At 37.1% G+C, this 18,022-nt stretch overlaps 1 protein-coding gene across 1 annotated transcript; it reads right to left on the bottom strand.

Moving 5' to 3' along the window:
• Positions 1–7,838: 7,838 nt before the first annotated feature.
• LOC121324466 (protocadherin-10-like) lies at positions 7,839–14,711 on the bottom strand. Its single transcript, XM_041266389.1, has 4 exons — positions 11,798–14,711; positions 9,402–9,460; positions 9,179–9,288; positions 7,839–8,437 (listed from the first exon to the last, which is right to left on the bottom strand). Exons 1-4 carry the CDS (start codon positions 14,306–14,308, stop codon positions 8,175–8,177), a joined length of 2,943 nt encoding a protein of 980 aa, XP_041122323.1. The 5' UTR covers positions 14,309–14,711; the 3' UTR covers positions 7,839–8,174.
• Between the last annotated feature and the right edge of the window lie 3,311 nt (positions 14,712–18,022).

Raw genomic sequence — 18,022 nt, 5'->3', positions numbered from 1 at the left:
TTCCTTCATAGATGGTTGTGTTAGTCTAGAATCGATACTGTAATCGTTGCAGTTGATGCAAGTGTTATTTTAAACTCTCTGAGTCTCGTAATCAAAAGAAATCAATGCGTAAATATTTTCGCTTTCTGCGTTAATGGCGATGTAGGAGCTGGACAGTATCCCTTGAATTGTGATGTCGAGAATGGAATATGACACCAATTCGTTTTGATAAGGTCTGTATCCAAAGTTAAAACAGTCAGTAATGATACTCTGGGAAGGTCGTTTTCACTCAAATATCCAGTATAGGAATGTTCCACAAGAGCTGGAGAGTTGTCATTTATGTTTAAAATGTTCACTAGAATTGTATCAGAGGATGAAAGCTGGAGATACCCATAATTTTCGCGGTCTATAACTAATGAATACCGATTAGTTTGAGTCAAAATTAGTCAGAATGGAATATTTATAGGTACATAACACTGAACCTGTCCATTGGCCCATGAATCGAGGTCGACAACACTAACAAGAGCTACTTGGGTCCCAAGGAAGGCATCTTCATGAACTTTGTTCGGACCAGAGATTAAAGTGATTTCAAGGGCATTGTCATTTTCTTCCCCGGGAAATGGGTTAATACCTTTATTTTTGGCTTCCAGGTATATTTCATGAACTCTAGAATCCTCAAAATCTATTACTCCTTTAACAGTGATATCACCTGAAGTGAAGTTCAAGCTAAACATATCACTAACTTTACCAGTTGTGTGACGACTGAAAGAATATGCAATGTCTCCATTCAACCCTGCGATTCAGTCACTGGCTGTTAATGTGGTTACCAAAGTTCCTATAGGTGCATTTCCTACTATACTGACTCTATAAACTAACTGATCAAAAACGGGCATATTTTCATTAATATCCAGGACATGTATGAGAATGTGTGCCGTGCCAGTCCTCTGTGGCTCCCCACCATCAGTGGCGGTGAGTACACCGTGTAACAATTTTTTTTTTTTTTTGGTTCCTGGGTAGTAAGTGTTATTTCCTAATTGCTTATGCCTCAAAAGTATAGAAAATGGCTATCATTCCCACAAACTTTGCTTTTGTGACCAGGACAGTGATATTTTGAAATTTACCTATTTTCCAGAACATTCCAGATAGATTCAGTGCTGAGTAAACTTGGAGTAACTTCTAGAACTTTCTAGAACTTTCCAGTAATATAAATAGTAGCATAAATACGGGGCCTTAAGCCCACCAGTTCAGTTTAGTTCCAGCTGCCTAAGTGGATACATATCTGCATTATTCTGAGATGGCATCAAGAGGCTGCAATGGTGGCATTCCTGATGGGTCTTCAAGGTGGTTTTACCAAGTTTCCCTGCTATCTTTGCCTTTGGGACAGCAGGGACACCAAGGCACACTACACCAGGCGGGACTGGCCACAGCAGACCGAGTTCTCTGTGGGGAGGAACAACGTCAAGTGGGAGCCACTGGTGGACCCCCAGAAGGTACTGATGCCACCACTGCACATCAAATTGGGCCTTATGAAACAATTTGTCAGAGTTCTAGATAAGGAGTTGGCAGCCTTCAAGTACCTTCAAGACTTCTTCCCTAAGCTGTCTGAGGCAAAGGTCAAATCCGGTGTCTTCGTCGGACCACAGATAAAGAAGATCCTGGAGTGCAGTGAATTCCCCAAGAAGCTCACTAGTAAGGAGAAAACAGCTTGGAACAGCTTTGTCGTAGTGGTTCGGGGCTTCCTGGGCAATCAAAAGGCCGAAAACTATGTGGAGCTGGTTGAGACTCTGGTGAAGAACGGTACAATGGGCTGTAGGATGTCCCTCAAAGTCCATATCCTTGATGCTCATCTTGATAAATTCAAGCGTACTGGGAGGAGCAAGGCGAGTGCTTCCACCAGGATATACTGGACTTTGAACGCTGCTACCAAGGACAGTATAACGAGAATATGATGGGAGACTACATTTGGGGGCTGATTCGTAAAAGTGATTTACAGTATAATCGTAAATCCCGAAAAACTACTCACTTCTAAATCTTTTATAGTCATTTTTGTATTACTTTAGTATAAATACATGTTAATTTGGATTCATATTTAGTTTTTTTCTGACTTTATGTGAACGAAAAGACCGTTTTCTCATTGGAAATAGGTAAATTTCAAAATATCACTGTCCTGGTCACAAAAGCAAAGTCTGTGGGGAATAACAGCCATTTTCTATACTTTTGAGGCATAAGCAATTAGGAAATAACACTTACTACCCAGGAACAAAAATTGTGTTACATAGTGGTATTAACTCGTGTGCTGGCTGCTGCTCTCTGTCTAGAGGATTCTTCAGTATCAGATCAGCAATTTTGCTTCCATCACTGCGAGTCCGTACATATAAGTAAAAGTAATCGTTGGGACTGAGATGGTAATTTTGCAGCGAGTATGTCTGGATCATGTGTGCTCTGAATTGGAAACCGTGTACCCGGAGAGGCAGATTCGAATATGTCTATTTGAAAGGTTGCATTAAGTAAATGGGGGGGGGGGGGGGGGGGGGGGGGGGGGGGGGGGGGGGGGGGGGGGGTTATGGTTTATATCTAGTATTTACACTTCAACTGGATACACCATTACGGGGTCATCAATTGATATAATGAGTTGCAGAATACATAGTGGACTTTCCACACATATTTCTTCCCGGTTTATTTGTTTATTTGAAAACAAAACACCGTTATCAATTTCGAAATTGTCTTTGTCGGTGCCGTGCGTAATCTGAACCCTGCGCGCATGGAAATCTTTGAGAACTAGCCCAAGACCCACTGTAACATTTCCTACAAATGAATGAGGAGACGATTCTTTAGCAATAGAATAACGGATTGTTGCTTCAGAGAGATTACAGCAAACAAGCACATATAACACAGTTCTGAAAACAGGATGCCCTTCCTCTTTTCTTGGCATTTTTAGTTAGCAAATAATGCTTAACGTTATCTATAGCCTTCAGCGATTTTTACTAACAAATACCAAGACGAGGTTACATTTTATTGTATTCAATTCCAGAGTATGAATTGTGTAATAACCAGCAGAGCGTTCATCTCCTTGTGAATGTTTGGTTTGTCTTTAAAAACAATGGCTTCTTGATGAGTTTATTTTTTTTATTTTTTTATTTTTTCTGCAGTGGCTGAACAGAACCGCCTTGCCTCTGGTATAGTTAGCTTATGTACAAGGGAGTGAACCTAGATATAAATTAACAGAAGGCAAACAATGACATCAACAGTTTAAAAAGGGAATTGCATGAGCATAGGAGAAACTCAATTAAAAACTCAAAATTACACTCATAAAGAAGTTTGAATGAATGTAATTAAAAGAGCGTCCTTAGAAATATAAGCGATACTTTTCATTACCAACCTAGTATTGTTCTTAAAAAATTCTTCCCTTTACGACCTGGAAGATTATGCTACGTTATTTTTTAACTAAGTATCTATATTCTTCATAGACATTTTACCTAACACTGTTCAACTAAATATTTAAGAACGTAACATAAATCATATGTAAATGATTTAAAACACATTTTACTGAGTATTGTCATTTCCTGAGTACAAGTAAACATTACAATGTAAAGTAAGCCAACACTAAAATGTGTTTTTTTGTTTTGTTTTGTTTTTTGGCATAACATATATGTTTAATTGTTAAACATTTAGAATATAGTGAAAAAGTTTCATTATTTTAAATAGCCAACTATTATTATTATTATTATTATTATTATTATTATTATTATTATATTATTATTATTATTATTATTATTATTATTATTATTAATTGAACAGGTAATAATAGATTAAAGTATATCATTACGTATGTGCATCCGTATATCGTTGTATAAAGTTGTTTTTAATAATCTTCCTACTAAATCAGGATGGTTGGGATTAGGGTCCAACAACATTTATTTTACTTTTCCTTGAAGATTTAAAAGGGTACCCGTGTCTTGCAGAGATTGTCTTGGCTTCCTTAATCTAATTAATTATTTGCAGCCTGCCAACAAATCTTGATCTGACATTGTTTTCAGGACAAATACTGGTGTACAGCGCCACCAAGTGGAGTTCAAATTGATTGCATTCCATTCCATCAACCATTGAATGAGACAGAGAAACTGTATATACAAGTTCATATAGGAATCTTTTGAGTACACAGGGGTCAAAACTGAACTGAATTGATGTGGACATGGTTATTCAAAGTAAAGGCAATGGAATTGACTGAATGATTTAACCTATAGACTCAAAATAAAGGCCGGTTGAACATTCTTTTACATGTTTTGTGCAAACTAACATATTCATTTTGTCTTCAGATTTCCAGTGTCAACATCTCAAGAAAGAATAATGATGCTGATTATAATTGCATTGAGCATTTTTTTGTATCCTCTATATGTAGTATATTGTATTGGAATCTACAGTCTGAGTTTCTGCAGAATGACCTTGCCTTTAGCCTACCTTGGACTTAATATTGAAATGGTAGTCCACCAATGGCAATCATGTGGGTTTACCAATGTAGACACTTTCAGAATTGGAATCTCACAGAGAGGCTATGTGTGTGTGTGTGTGTGTGTGTGTGTGTGTGTGTGTGTGTGTGTGTGTGTGTGTGTGTGTGTGTGTGTGTGTGTGTGTGTGTGTGTGTGTGTGTGAGTGTGTGTGTGTGTGTGTGTGTGTGTGCGTGTATAACCCTTGCATTAAAATTTAAACATTAATTAAGAATTAAATAGAACGAGTAAGGCCTCATAGCCGCCACTGTTCTGTTGCATTTTTTCAGGCAAAAACAGGCAACAATTCATAAAAAGAATAAAAATGTACACTTTACCATTTTGGATCTTTTTATGCATTCATAAAACTTTTTTCTTTTCCTAAAGGCAAAGTATGGTGAATCCGAAACATGTGTGGAAAAGCATTGAAGAAAGCATGGAAAAAAACAGTAAATGAATAAGGTTTGTATGGAAATGTATATTGTAAGCATGGGTAAACTACAGCACAGTGAAACTGAACCATGATACATTTATATGAGGATCTAAAGGGGATTTAAAACAGAATTTGCTCTAACTTTAGAGGATGTTTGCAAATACTGAAAACCTAATGTCTTTATAAAATGGACAATCACATTTTGTAATATGGCCTCTGTTCAGTAAATAAGGAGGAAGACAAACTTGCAATGAGTTTGCTCCTTCCTCTTTGCTCTGTATATTGGCATTTGGAGCAGCAAAGAAAGCTCATTGGAAACTTTAGCAAGAAATGAGATGCTGGCCATCAAACTGAATCCAAATATCTTCCCATCAGATTTTCTGAAAAAGAAAGTGGTCCAACAATGTATTTTACACAACTTTCTAATCTTGTACTGCTTTTCTTCTCAAGGTTAAAACAGTGTCTAAATGTGTGCCTCTTCCTTCTCAAGCTAGTCTTGGAAGGAACAATTTACAGCCCTCTAGCAGCTCTGGTGCTTAACTCAGTGATGTGTAAACATATTAATTGGTGTTTTTACGCGAGTTTCCATTTGCTTGCTTTAGTTGTGTTTGCATAGTGTCTGCTTGTTGATTCTCTTATCTGACACACTGATAAGATTTGCATGAATTGCATCTCAATAAAAGTAAAGGGTTATATTTGCAAAGCTTTTTTACCAGGGCAAAGATTTCTATAATTATATATTCCAAATGTGAAGCAAACATTGCACTGGGGCAAAACCTTAATAAATAAATTGTTCCTTTTTTGGGCTGGACTACTATATAGTGTTTGTGTTATATGAAGAATATGGAACAACAGAGGGTTCTATTTAATATGCCTTTAAAAAATGTGTCATCCAATTGGACCATAAGAGGCGTTTGAAATGTGGTGCGTCATACTTGAGAACCCGCTAAGGTTCAGAAATGAAGCGTGATTCTAATGTTTCTATCAAGAACCCAATTTTAACACAGTTTTTCATATGGTTGATTAACACTTAGATTATGGGTTAAATATACTTAATAACATGTCAATGATTGGTAGCTACCAACCACCTGTAGTTAACAAACATTTTAGAGTCAGTTACATAAAAGCTTATGATTACAATTGACCATGACTATTGCAGCTGGTTAAAAAGTAAGTAGCTTCAAATGCCATTTGAATTGTTTTTTTATTATTTTGACATTGGTCAGGCTAAGAGCCATGTAAAGACAGATATACCAAAACATTTTGCTTTTGGACCCAGAACACAGTGCAACTGAGGGTGAATTCCATCACTTTTACATTGTTGGTATCCAGTGTACCAACATATACACAGCAGAGATACAATTGTTTTATGTGGACTCTGCCGTGTAACAAATGTTCCAAGTAATATTACAGCTGAGCAAACTGTATAGATGTATTTGCATAGATTGGAATGTGCATTAAAGAAGCACACTAAATACAGGTTTAAGGTGAATAATTGTGGACTGGATCGTGTGTGGATACTTACGCCTCCTTTTTGAAGATATCGCTTAGGGATCCATTTCAGATTTCATTTGCCCTTCCTATTGCCTGAATGGAGTCTGAGGTTCCGCTCCACCAGTTACAAGCAACTCTGCAACTTGGATTCACTAGTGTGATTTGGTATTATCAGGTATGATTTGTATAATTCAGCACTTAATTACTTTGGATCAAGGTGGACATTAAAGTGCTTAATTTAAATGATTTAAGACACAGACAGGAAAAAAACAACACAGGGACTGGAAAACTTGTTTTTAAATAAGTCCTGATCATCTGATACCAGACCAGGGGCACACTTCTAACCTTGAATAGCTTCTGTATTGACGCTTTGTGACCAGGGCCCACAGTGGCTCAACAGGTATGCATTTGGTCTGTAAATTAATTAGTTTCTCTATACTGCATGTTTTTAATACAATTATATCAATCTAACAAAATGTGTTTTGCTTTGCCATAACCTGGAGAACCCCTTCATAAGAAGTAGCAATGGTACCCCGGGGAACACAGCATTACATGAAGGGGGAGGAAGCCTGTGTATAGCCAGTGGAGAATTGGAGTCTTTAAACAAACAGAAAGCAAGTGGGTAACAAGGAGTCTTATGAGAAAGCATAATAAACAGAGAGTTTAGCTACAGATGATTAGAGTTAACAGACACCAAGACACAGCAGGACTACAGTGAACGTACACCTCCTTTCCCCTTATGGTGAGGGTACAAGTTCTGTGTGCTTACATGTATACATCAAATCTAGGAATGTGCATCTGATTTGCATAATGCTTCTCAAGTACAATACAAAAAACAAAAGATTTTATTTGAAAATTCGTGCCAAATATTTCACTTCTATTTTTGCATTGCTGTTCCTAAAGGCTGCTTTGTGTGTATGACAATGGTTTAACATTACAGGACTCCTCTACCGTAACAGTGTTCAAAATAAGTATCTGTTCTAGAATACAGGTAGAGTGGCTTCAAATTCATACATACCAGGCAAAGACTACACAGGATTCTACTATAGCGCAATTTAAAGATAATATGTAGAATTTTACAACAAGTGGCTGGCAACTTTATATAGTGCCCATATCAGTACCTCAATGTTCAGAAACACATCAGTCATTTAACTAATTAACTTTCAATGACATAACTTACAATGACAGCTCACTCCTCAATTACGGCTTCCTTTGTATCTCTCAAAGTGTGTACAAGCTTAAATAAATCTTGCATAAATCAGGCTTGGATCAGATACATTGATGCTTCTACCCCAGTTGTAAAACATTTAATCAGAATCAACATTTATGAGTATGAGGATGTCAATACAACAGTACCACTGTATTATTATTATTATTATTATTATTATTATTATTATTATTATTATTATTATTATTATTATTATAATTATAATAATAATAATAATAATAATAATAATAGATTGACACAACAAATTAGCCCAGTATTAGTACATTTCCCATAGTATCATACCATTGCAGATCTTCCCATTCTTTGCCTGTGCATCAATATGTGCAAAACAGTTAAGAAACTCAAATGCATCTATTTAAAGTACTGTTTCCAGACATGCTGCTTCTTGAGTAAAAATGTAATTACATGATTATATCACCCTATGCTGCTTTGATTGTAAACTGCGTCATCGACGAGCAACTCTGTGCAGTGGCTGCCGTGCAACTGCAGTTTTGTTACATTTGTGCATTAAAAAAATAATAATAATAATAATAATTAGAATAAGCTATGTCATTTGTTAATAAAGGTCATTGTTTATGACTCCATCTTCTTTGGGGTCATAATTTGATATGAACTTCTTTTTCTTCCCAAAGGTGGAAAAGGAATTCTTAACGTCCAGGTCGCTGAGCTGCATTGGCTTGCTAGTGGGCTGTAATGTCGGTGTGCCAGGGATGTAGACATTGTGTTGATAATCAGGGGATGGGTGAAGCTGATATTGGGGACCATACCTAGTCCAAGCCCGATCGGTCAGCCCAAAGGCTGGGGAGGGCATCTTATAATCTGTTGGAAAGCAAAGTTATTTTTGTTTTAAATAATAACAATAATGGTTATAATGTGTAGTTATTTAATTTAGTGTATTTATTTACTGCACTAAACTAAACCTAGTGCCCTCAGTGGCACTGGAACAAATTTTAAAGTGAGCGTGCTGAGAGCCATTGAACAAAACTGTAACCCCTGTATATGATGGAAGCCATGCAATGCCAGGGGGTGCTACCGCATCCCCAGCACCCCTAGTTTCTGCGCCCTTGAGTGCTCTTATGCAAGATCTTTATGTAACACTTTACACCTCCATTGCTGCCAAGGTAAGACTTTTTCACCAAGCTGACTCAAAGTACAAAATAAAAAAGAACAGCTAATCAACAGTGCAGATACCAACTAACAGTGTGTACTGGTACTAAACCTAACCCTAACCCTAACCCTAACCCTAACAGTGTGTACTGGTACAACCTAACCCTAACAGTGTGGACTGGTACTTCAGTATATCCAACTAACAATGTGTGCTGGCACTTCAGTATATCCACCTATTAAACAAAAAGCCTGAACGTCCCTTATGACTATAATGTATTATGTAGGCCAAAACAGGTTTATGTACCCTGTGTGTGTGTGCTTGACTGTGGAGGAAAGTTAGATAAGAGAATAGATACACTCATGAAACTATTTACAGAATGAAGGTTTTTGCTTTGGATTTAAAGTGTATCCAAAGCATGACGAAAGGTGGAAGGACTGACGTATCTCACGTACCCCGCATGTGGGTTCCCCAAGTCCAGTACTGACCACCAGCCACAAAATGTTCAGATTCTCTCTGAATCGCTCTCTGGATAAGGGTTCCTTCCATATTCATCGAGCTGTAGCTGTGAAAGATGACATCAATACACTCACCACACGTAGGCTATCATAAAGTAAGGCAAGGCACCAATGCACACTGAACCACTGAATGCAGCAAATGAATGAATTAAAAGCATACCCTTTCAATGCAGGGTTCTGGGTCTTTGATAACGGCCAGTCATTGTTAGGTTGCTTTATCTGCAAAAATACAAATAAGGTTATGCAAAAATACAAATAAATATCAATACACTACACAAAAAATAATTAAAAAAAAACAGCAAACACCAACAATAATACTACTACTACTACAACAAATAATAATAATAATAATAATAATAATAATAATAATAATAATAATAATAATAAGTAAGTTTAACAAGGGTAGGGATAGATAGACAGATAGATAGATAGATAGATAGACGTTTCTGTATATGAAGCCGTATCTTTTTGTGATGCCTATATCGGGCATTGCTTCTTATTGCACCTAATCGGTTTCACCCTATAGCAAAAAACAGTAAACAGAATATTAATTACACATTATTGTAAAAACACATTTTTAAAAATAAATCTGTGTTCACTCGTTTGCAGATAAAGTAACAAGGAAATTTAGACTAAATTGGCTCTGTGTGCGCACCAAATACGTGCCGAGGCAAGAATTACAGATTGAGCACACGTCAAATCATTGTCGTACATAACTCGACTGCCCTCTACTGTTCTGAATTGTTGTTGCTTTGCTCGACTAATTTCAGAGTTGCTTTAGCCCCTCGATGCAATGTATTTTTCTTTGAACAGAGGTTACACACCAGGTGGGTGAAGACACGTATCGCCCCAGCTGTTGCTGCTTTTCTTAATTTTCCACGTAGTCACATAATGAAGATTCCATGCTCTATTAATTCACTTGCAGCAGCTAACATGGGAGATGTGGTGTAAGCTTATTACAAAATCAGCATGCAAAACATCTTGCTCAATCCATGTAAAACCAATTAAAATCTCCAGGATGAAATAAGAAGCGTATAATCTTCAAACAAATCCTCACAGACCAGGGAATTAATAATAATTCTGTTTTAAAAAGAAATATGTTTTTTTTTTTGTTTTTGTTTTTGTTTTATTTATTTATTTATTTATTTATTTATTTATTTATTTCAGCAAGGTCATTCGATAATGAGTTAATGTACCAGGGGCTTATGTTTTAATGACGGAACGCTTAATGCATATGCTGTGTCAAATGAAAGAGAAAAAAAGAATAATTGCCTTTCCGTTTGAATGAGATCACCCTTGTTCCTTTGTGCTTTAGTTGCTGGCAAATTGTTAGTTGAAAAAGGAATTTAATAGGGTCGCATATTTTAAGATGGTAAAATAACGATATGAAAAAGAAACACACGGTTTTCTAATTACACTGCGGAAGAAAATCTGCATCTGCTGAACCGTAAATGCTTCTAGCAGTTTAAATACTATTTTTATTTATTTACTTGTGTGAGTGTACATTATCCTCAAATTACTTTATTGCTTACTGTAGAGTTATCTGCAACATATTGTTTTAATTAAACTTGTAAAACATACTCCTACCTTCACCACCCAATGGTATGGTATTATTGAAATAGCAGCAACTCACTGAATTAGACAACCTCTGATTTCTGAAACAGAATAGGAAAGTAGTGCGTTTAAAAAAAACGATTTTTCCACAACGTATTTGTAGGCTGCTGCTGCCATCTAACGGAATTGAGTGTTACAGCTCTTTTTCATTTAACTGTGCTGCATAGATGTTGCGTGTTATTTAAAGATGTAAACTTAAAAAACGAGTTGAAAAATTCGACAAAAAAAATAAATAAATCCTGCAGAATCTGCTATTAAATTATTAGTGTAATGTTTGAACTAATAAAGATGAATGCACCCGTGCGTACGATAGTATTGTAATATCACAGTAAGCAACATAATGTATGTGAGTGACATGCTGGCGCTCCGTGATATCCATGCTAATAATGGCACACGACTGCGATACATAATCCTGTCGTTTAGTGATTAGTGATCTATTCGATTAGTCAGTTCTTTAGCACCCATTACATAGAGTCCTTTATTAGTCAATATGTAACATCCTGACTACAATAAGGGTTCCAGAGGAATCGCGATAGTAGCCTTGTGGTTCTTTATAGACCTCTCAATTTCTTTTCAGCATGTATCGTGAACTCTAGAGTTAATCGTTCACAAAAAAAATGTTTTTATAAAATACATCTAAAACTAGTTCAAATAAATAATATGACAAAAATTGTATAGGATAACAGCAGCCTAGACTAAATAGATAATTTATCAGAGACTATCAAAGATTATCAGAGATTTATCTGAGGTCCCTGTGATAAACTAAAACTTCTTTAAATAAGTGAATGAATGTACGTACGATTTCACCAGAGCATCTACAATACAATCTAAAACAAAATTATATCTATAGATAGATAGATAGATAAACAGATAGACAGACAGACAGACAGACAGACAGATAGATATATAGATAGATAGATTTGTCAGTATGTTCATGTTTACCTCGTTTGGTGTATTAGCACGCTTATTTACATTGTGGCTGTGGTTCTGTCCGCCCCAGCCTATCGCCAAGTTATCGGTACCTTTAGCATTGTTCCTGGGTATCGTTGAGCTGCAAGGTTTCAGAAACATAAAGTCACTTTTGGCCGATTCTGGGGTCAAACACACTTTGTAACAATACGCTTGAGAAAGGGGTCCGTTTCCATTGACTTCCACACAGCTGGTGGGCACCTTTGTTCCAGACGATATCTGAAGGTTAATGTTAGATTTGTGAAACATCTCAGTAGATGCCTCGGATCTGAAATCGCAGCAAGTTGAGAAAGAGACGCTGTTTCCCCTCGTGGAATGTCTGTCCTTATAGTATTTTATGGCTGCTAGGGCAATTATAGCCACCAGAAATATGAATGAAATAGAGCTTAAAGAAATGATTAAGTATAGAGCTATGTTAGAGGTGGGTTCCTGGCTCAGAGCAGGGTCGCTGAAATCAGAAAGGGTTTCTGGCACACTGTCAACCACTGATAAGATGATGGAAACAGTGGCTGAGAGGGGTGGTTGTCCGTTGTCCTTTATTAAAATGACTAGCCTTTGCCTTGTGGCATCTTTGTCCATAAATGTGCGTATTGTTCTGATTTCTCCTGTGTACAGAGCTACGCTGAACAGCCCGGGGTCGGTAGCCTGCAGAACCTGATATGAAAGACGCGAGTTCTGCCCAGCGTCAGCATCTAACGCAGTTATTTTCGCCACAAGATAGCCAGCGTCAACGGACCTGGGCACCATCTCCGTGGATACCGTGTCGTTTTTTGGTAAAGGGGAAACAATAACAGGGGCGTTGTCGTTTTGGTCCAGAACAAAAACGTTGACAGTAATGTTGTTGCTAAGAGGTGGGAAACCTGCGTCTTGGGCTTGAACTCGAATTTGAAAGTTTCTAAGTTGCTCATAGTCAAAGGAGCGCAGTGCGTAGATATTGCCGTTGTCTGAGTTGATTGAAACATAAGTAGACACGGGCATGCCCTGAATCTGGCCCCCAAGAATAGAGTACGACAGATAAGCATTCTGATTCGAATCCGGATCAAAGGCAGTCACCGAGCAAATCGAAGCCCCTGGGGCATTATTCTCAGTCACATAGACTGTGTATGATGGCTGCACGAATCGTGGAGGATTATCGTTTATATCTGACACTTGGATTACGATTGTCTTCTTAGTGGACAGTGGAGGTGAACCCAGATCTCTTGCTGTGACAGTAACATTGTATTCTGTGAGAGTTTCCCGATCCAAAAATGCACTGGTAACCAAAGTGTAATAGTTCTTGAAAGACGAGTGTAATTGAAAAGGGACATTATTTGGAATCGCACAGTCTACCTTGCCGTTGCTCCCTGAATCCCGATCCATGACACTGATGACAGCTATTACAGTCCCGGGAGGTGCGTCTTCTTGAACAGTTGTGGACACAGAAGTTAAAATAATTTCTGGTGCATTGTCGTTTATATCAAGAATATCAACCAGTATTTTGCAATGTACAGCCACGGCAGATGGACCCTTATCTTTGGCTTGCACATACATTTCATAGATACTGGATTTTTCAAAATCCACGATACCTTTGACTCTTATCTCCGCTGTGTGTGAATCTACACTAAAGAGTTCCCGCACCTTCGAGGGGACATGGCCACTGAAAGAAAAAAACATCTCCGCGTTAGAACCCTCGTCCACATCTGAGGCATTAAGTTTGATAACCAGTGTACCCCTTGGGGCATTTTCTGTCAAACTCACCCGATAGGAAGATTGGTCAAAAACAGGCACGTTATCGTTAGCATCTAATACATTAATAGTGATTTGTGCCGTGCCAGATCGTTCTGGCATCCCTCCATCTACAGCTGTCAGCACCACTTGATGGGTCTTTTGTTGCTCTCTATCCAGGGGCGTCTCAAGCACCAGCTCTGCGAATTTACTGCTGTCACTCCGTGTCTGAATATCCAGTGAGAAATGTTCGTTGGAGCTGAGTAGGTACGTGCGGAGAGAGTTGGTACCCACGTCGGGGTCTTGTGCGCTCTCCAGCGGGAAACGGGAGCACTGAGCCGCCGACTCTGTGATCTCCAGAACGAATTCGTTCCAGGGAAAACTGGGAGCATTGTCGTTAACATCCAAAATCACTACTTCCACTCTAAACAGTTCCAGAGGGTTTTCGATTACAACTTGCAAGTGCAAAAAACAAGTCGGACTTAGTTCGCACAGCTCTTCCCGGTCAATTTTCTCATTCACAAATAAAATTCCATTTTCTAAATTCACTTCTAAGTACTGTTTCCTAGCACCAGAAACAATTCTGAATCGGCGAGAGGAAAGTTTGGCAACATCTAAGCCCACGTCTTCAGCTATATTGCCAACAAAAGCTCCGTGCTCTAATTCCTCTGGTATTGAGTAAAGTATCTGACCAGAAACTAAACCCAAGACACAAGTGAATACAAAACATACTACTTGCCTTCCCAACGTCCATTTTATGTGCAAAGTTGTCAGGTCCATTGCAGATATTTAAAATCCACAGTTTTGGGGCGTTATTGCTCTGTTTTTAAAATGAGCATGATAGCAATTATTGTTTAAAAAAAAAAAAAACTCTTTTTTTTTTGGTTCTTTGCGTAAAGGCGCGTGAGGAAATTGCAATTCCCAAATAATAAAACAAAAACAAAACTTTCCAGTTCCAATGTTCTGATCGGTCTCTTTCCAGTTTCCTAGTCTTCTTGTTCCACCAGTCGTCTGTGAGTGTGTGTGATACTTTGTCTTTGATTTTTCACTGTATTAGGCATTTTGGTAGCGCTGGTGGGGGAGGAACAGAGTTCTTATTCAGTACCGTATTGGAGGACAGCGACATCAGAGCGTCTGCAGTAATTGCAGTCCTGGCATTTTAACCACTTCTGCACAACAGGACATGTTAAGACCTGCAATGACATTTAATATTCATCTTTACTGTTTTAACCAATGGCGTGTATAACCATCTGTGATGATCGCAAACGTTTCTCTGTGTTATTGTTAAAAAATAAATAAATAAAATGATCAAATTCAAGCAGCTCTAGTTCAGTATGACATGATTGTGTTAATTAACTTACTCACAGACAACTCCTCTGCTACTAAATTAATCATTTGGATTATTTTATTTAGCTTTTCGCTTGATATACATTCTGTTATCTTTTACGCTCCATCGGCGATATAGGAATTTTAAAATCCCCTTTGCAACAAGCACTGACACTTTATGTTACTATAATAATAATCTGTATATAGCGCCTTTCATAGTGGACAAACATCACAAAAAAAGAAAAACGAAACTAGGTATGTGAACTATACATCAGTTGCAGAGTCACTTACAACATCTTACCCGAAAGACGGAGCACAATTGACTTGCTCAGGGTCACACAGTGAGTCAGAGGCTGAGCTGGGCATTGAACCGGGGGATCTCGTGGTTACAAACGTGTTTCTTTGACCACTGACCCCTCATATCATATAACTGGTGAAGCAGAATCACTGCCAGTCAGCAAGCGGTATGATAGATTAACAGAGCAATGTTATACCGCTCAAAATATACTGATTGCCTCCATTGGAAACGTTTGTGATAAGCACAGAAAATTGGAGAAAGTTAAATAGATAAATAAATAAATAATGTTAAAAAAAAAAAAACCTGGTTTAAATAACCATAAAACATAACCTGTTCAGAGACTTAACCTCCAGCAGATGGTTAAGCTTTTACGAGAAATGATTACATTTTGTAAAACACGGTTTTCATTGGGTTCCTGTTCTTTTTAATTAACAGAGAGGGAGATTACAGTACAGCTACCCGGGATCAGCCAATACCCAAACAGATAAATACAAATGTTTTCATTTTATCATTATTGTTAGTAGTAGTAGTCGTATGAATAATCCCCGTTCTCTATGCTAGATGTAACAGGGCGTCTCCAATGCTCGCTACACTTAGTTGAATTATAGATTCGGCTCTTATCTCCAGTGTATTGTCAAAGAAATATAGTCGAGCTAAACAGACAGGATTACCGGTATATCACTCTGTAATGGCAGAAGCAAATGTCAACGCATCTATTAAAATAGATCTTTATATTCTATAAACCTGATTTTATCAGTTATCTTAAACTTAAACAGTATCTAGAATTGCTATGCGTTGTTGTTTCTCATTCAACCTCGAATGTCAAAGGTGTATCTTTTTCCTTAGTTTCCCTGTGGAGCGTGGGAAACAATACGAATTTGATTACGTAATTTAAATTGAGAAAAATCCTTGTCGTTATTATGGGTACAAAATTAAATATGATCCTTGAGCGCCATCAAGTGGATTTTTGTTAAACTGATATATTTTTTCAAGAATTTAAATAAGTGATTTTGTGTAAATTATGAGGCAATATTATTTAACAGAAAAGACAACATAAGATTCAACTTTTGTAGACCTTTTTGAAACTGGAGGTATATATCTGTTATCCATCATAAGGGATTGGTTATTTGAACCCTAAATAAAATAAGGGATCCAGAGCAAGACAGCAGACAGCACTGGAAGACATTTTGTATAAAAAAATAAAAAATGACAATAATCCACAACCGTTCAATGTAAAACTGTACTTGAAAAAAAAGCCTTCGAAAATGTTTCATTAAATAAACTATAGCTGTGTAAAAAGTGCTCAAAATTCGAAACAATAATCCCCTAATATATTGACATTGTGCCTCTGTGAAATGCATGTCCAGATTAAATTCCTGAGTGTATGATGTGAAAAAAAAAAAAAAAAAAAAGAGAGAGACATTTACAAAATAATCAAAAAATGATCCTGGGGCGACACCCGCTGTTCTTTTTGAGGTTCTGAGACTAAATAAAGGGAATTGTAAAACAGGTGTGATAATAATATCGAAATATAGAAATCACCACGAGGAGCACGGAGTCAAGCTTCTACACTTTTTAAATAAGTTATTATTATTATTATTATTATTATTATTATTATTATTATTATTATTATTATTATTATTATTATTAAAGTTTCACGTAGAATCGATATAACTATAAACCCATTGGGCTTTCTGAAATTCTGCAGGAGAAAAAAAAAAAAAAAAAAAACATTCAAAGTTTAGTGATTCTATTAAAAATATAAAATTAACGTCCAGATTTTTTTAACTGATATTCGAAATGTTTAATTCAGGCTTTTTAAACGACTTGTCGGGAAATAACGATTTAAAAATAAATAAATAAAATAAAATAAAAAGGTGCTGTTACCACGGCTACAGAAGTCGCTCTAGGAATGCACTGCGGCACATATAGAAACTGGATAATATGAAATTGCCTTTTTTCAGTGTTCGTTTCCATCATTTATATAACAACTTGTTTCATTACCTTTACCTTCAAAAATAATCCTTGAGTGACCCCTACTGCCCTTTATCTGAACAGCAGTTATAATCATCTGTCACAGTCTGGAAGTGGAGTCATTCTATCACAAAATAAAAAGCTATTTCATCGTTTCTGTTTATTTTTTGTTTGTTTGTTTGTTTTTTCTCAGTTAGCACCGTACCAAGTGTATTTGCCTCTTAGATAAATTCGACCAAAATAAAATCTATGTAGCGAATATAAAAACGCCGGGCAGCGCCCCTGGTAAGAACCTCTGGGATATGCTCCTTCAGACTAACGTTTTAGGAGGTAACCGCCGAGCTAGCCGACGCAGCTATACTAGCACATAAATTGCTTTATAGCTATACTGACACTAAGAAGGTAATGGTCAACGGTACTATAGATGTAAAACACACAATTCATGTTTACTTGTAAGACGTCACATGTGTTGCAACAGTGTCTGTAATATTTTAATATTTTACGTAAACAGAAAAAGAGAAAGATGGTTACAGAAAATCATGTATTGTCACGAGTGTGACCACAATCTATATAGCCAATATAAAAACGCTGGGCAGCGCCCGTGGTTAGAATCTCTGAGATTTACGCCCTAAAACTGGTGTTTTGCGAAGTAAAAGTTGAGCTAAACCGGCGCAAATGCTCTATCACGTAAATGGCTTTATAACACCGTCAGCTACACTGCACTTTATGCAAGAAGGGAATGGTTCTGGTAGATGTCAAAACATATTTACTTGTAAGACGTCACATGGGTTGCAACAGTGTCTGTAACCTTTCTTTTTTTATTAACTAAAAAAATTATAATAAATTAAATCTTTATACTTTATGTTCATATCAAAAATTCAAGGAAAGTCTGTTGA

The sequence above is a fragment of the Polyodon spathula genome, chromosome 12 (genome assembly GCF_017654505.1).
Source record: "Polyodon spathula isolate WHYD16114869_AA chromosome 12, ASM1765450v1, whole genome shotgun sequence".
NCBI classification, from domain to species: Eukaryota; Metazoa; Chordata; class Actinopteri; order Acipenseriformes; family Polyodontidae; genus Polyodon; species Polyodon spathula.
The sequence above is the reverse complement of the archived record's forward strand: the minus strand, read 5'-3'. Positions and strand labels throughout refer to the sequence as shown.

Excerpts from the sequence above, each read along its gene's own strand:
- LOC121324466 (XM_041266389.1), bottom strand. The coding sequence starts at position 14,308 with ATGGACCTGACAACTTTGCACATAAAATGGACGTTGGGAAGGCAAGTA. Across the intron at positions 9,461-11,797 it reads GTGCTAATACACCAAACGAG|ATAAAGCAACCTAACAATGA; the intron begins GTAAACATGAAC and ends GTATTTTTGCAG. Across the intron at positions 9,289-9,401 it reads CAGAACCCTGCATTGAAAGG|CTACAGCTCGATGAATATGG; the intron begins GTATGCTTTTAA and ends CATCTTTCACAG.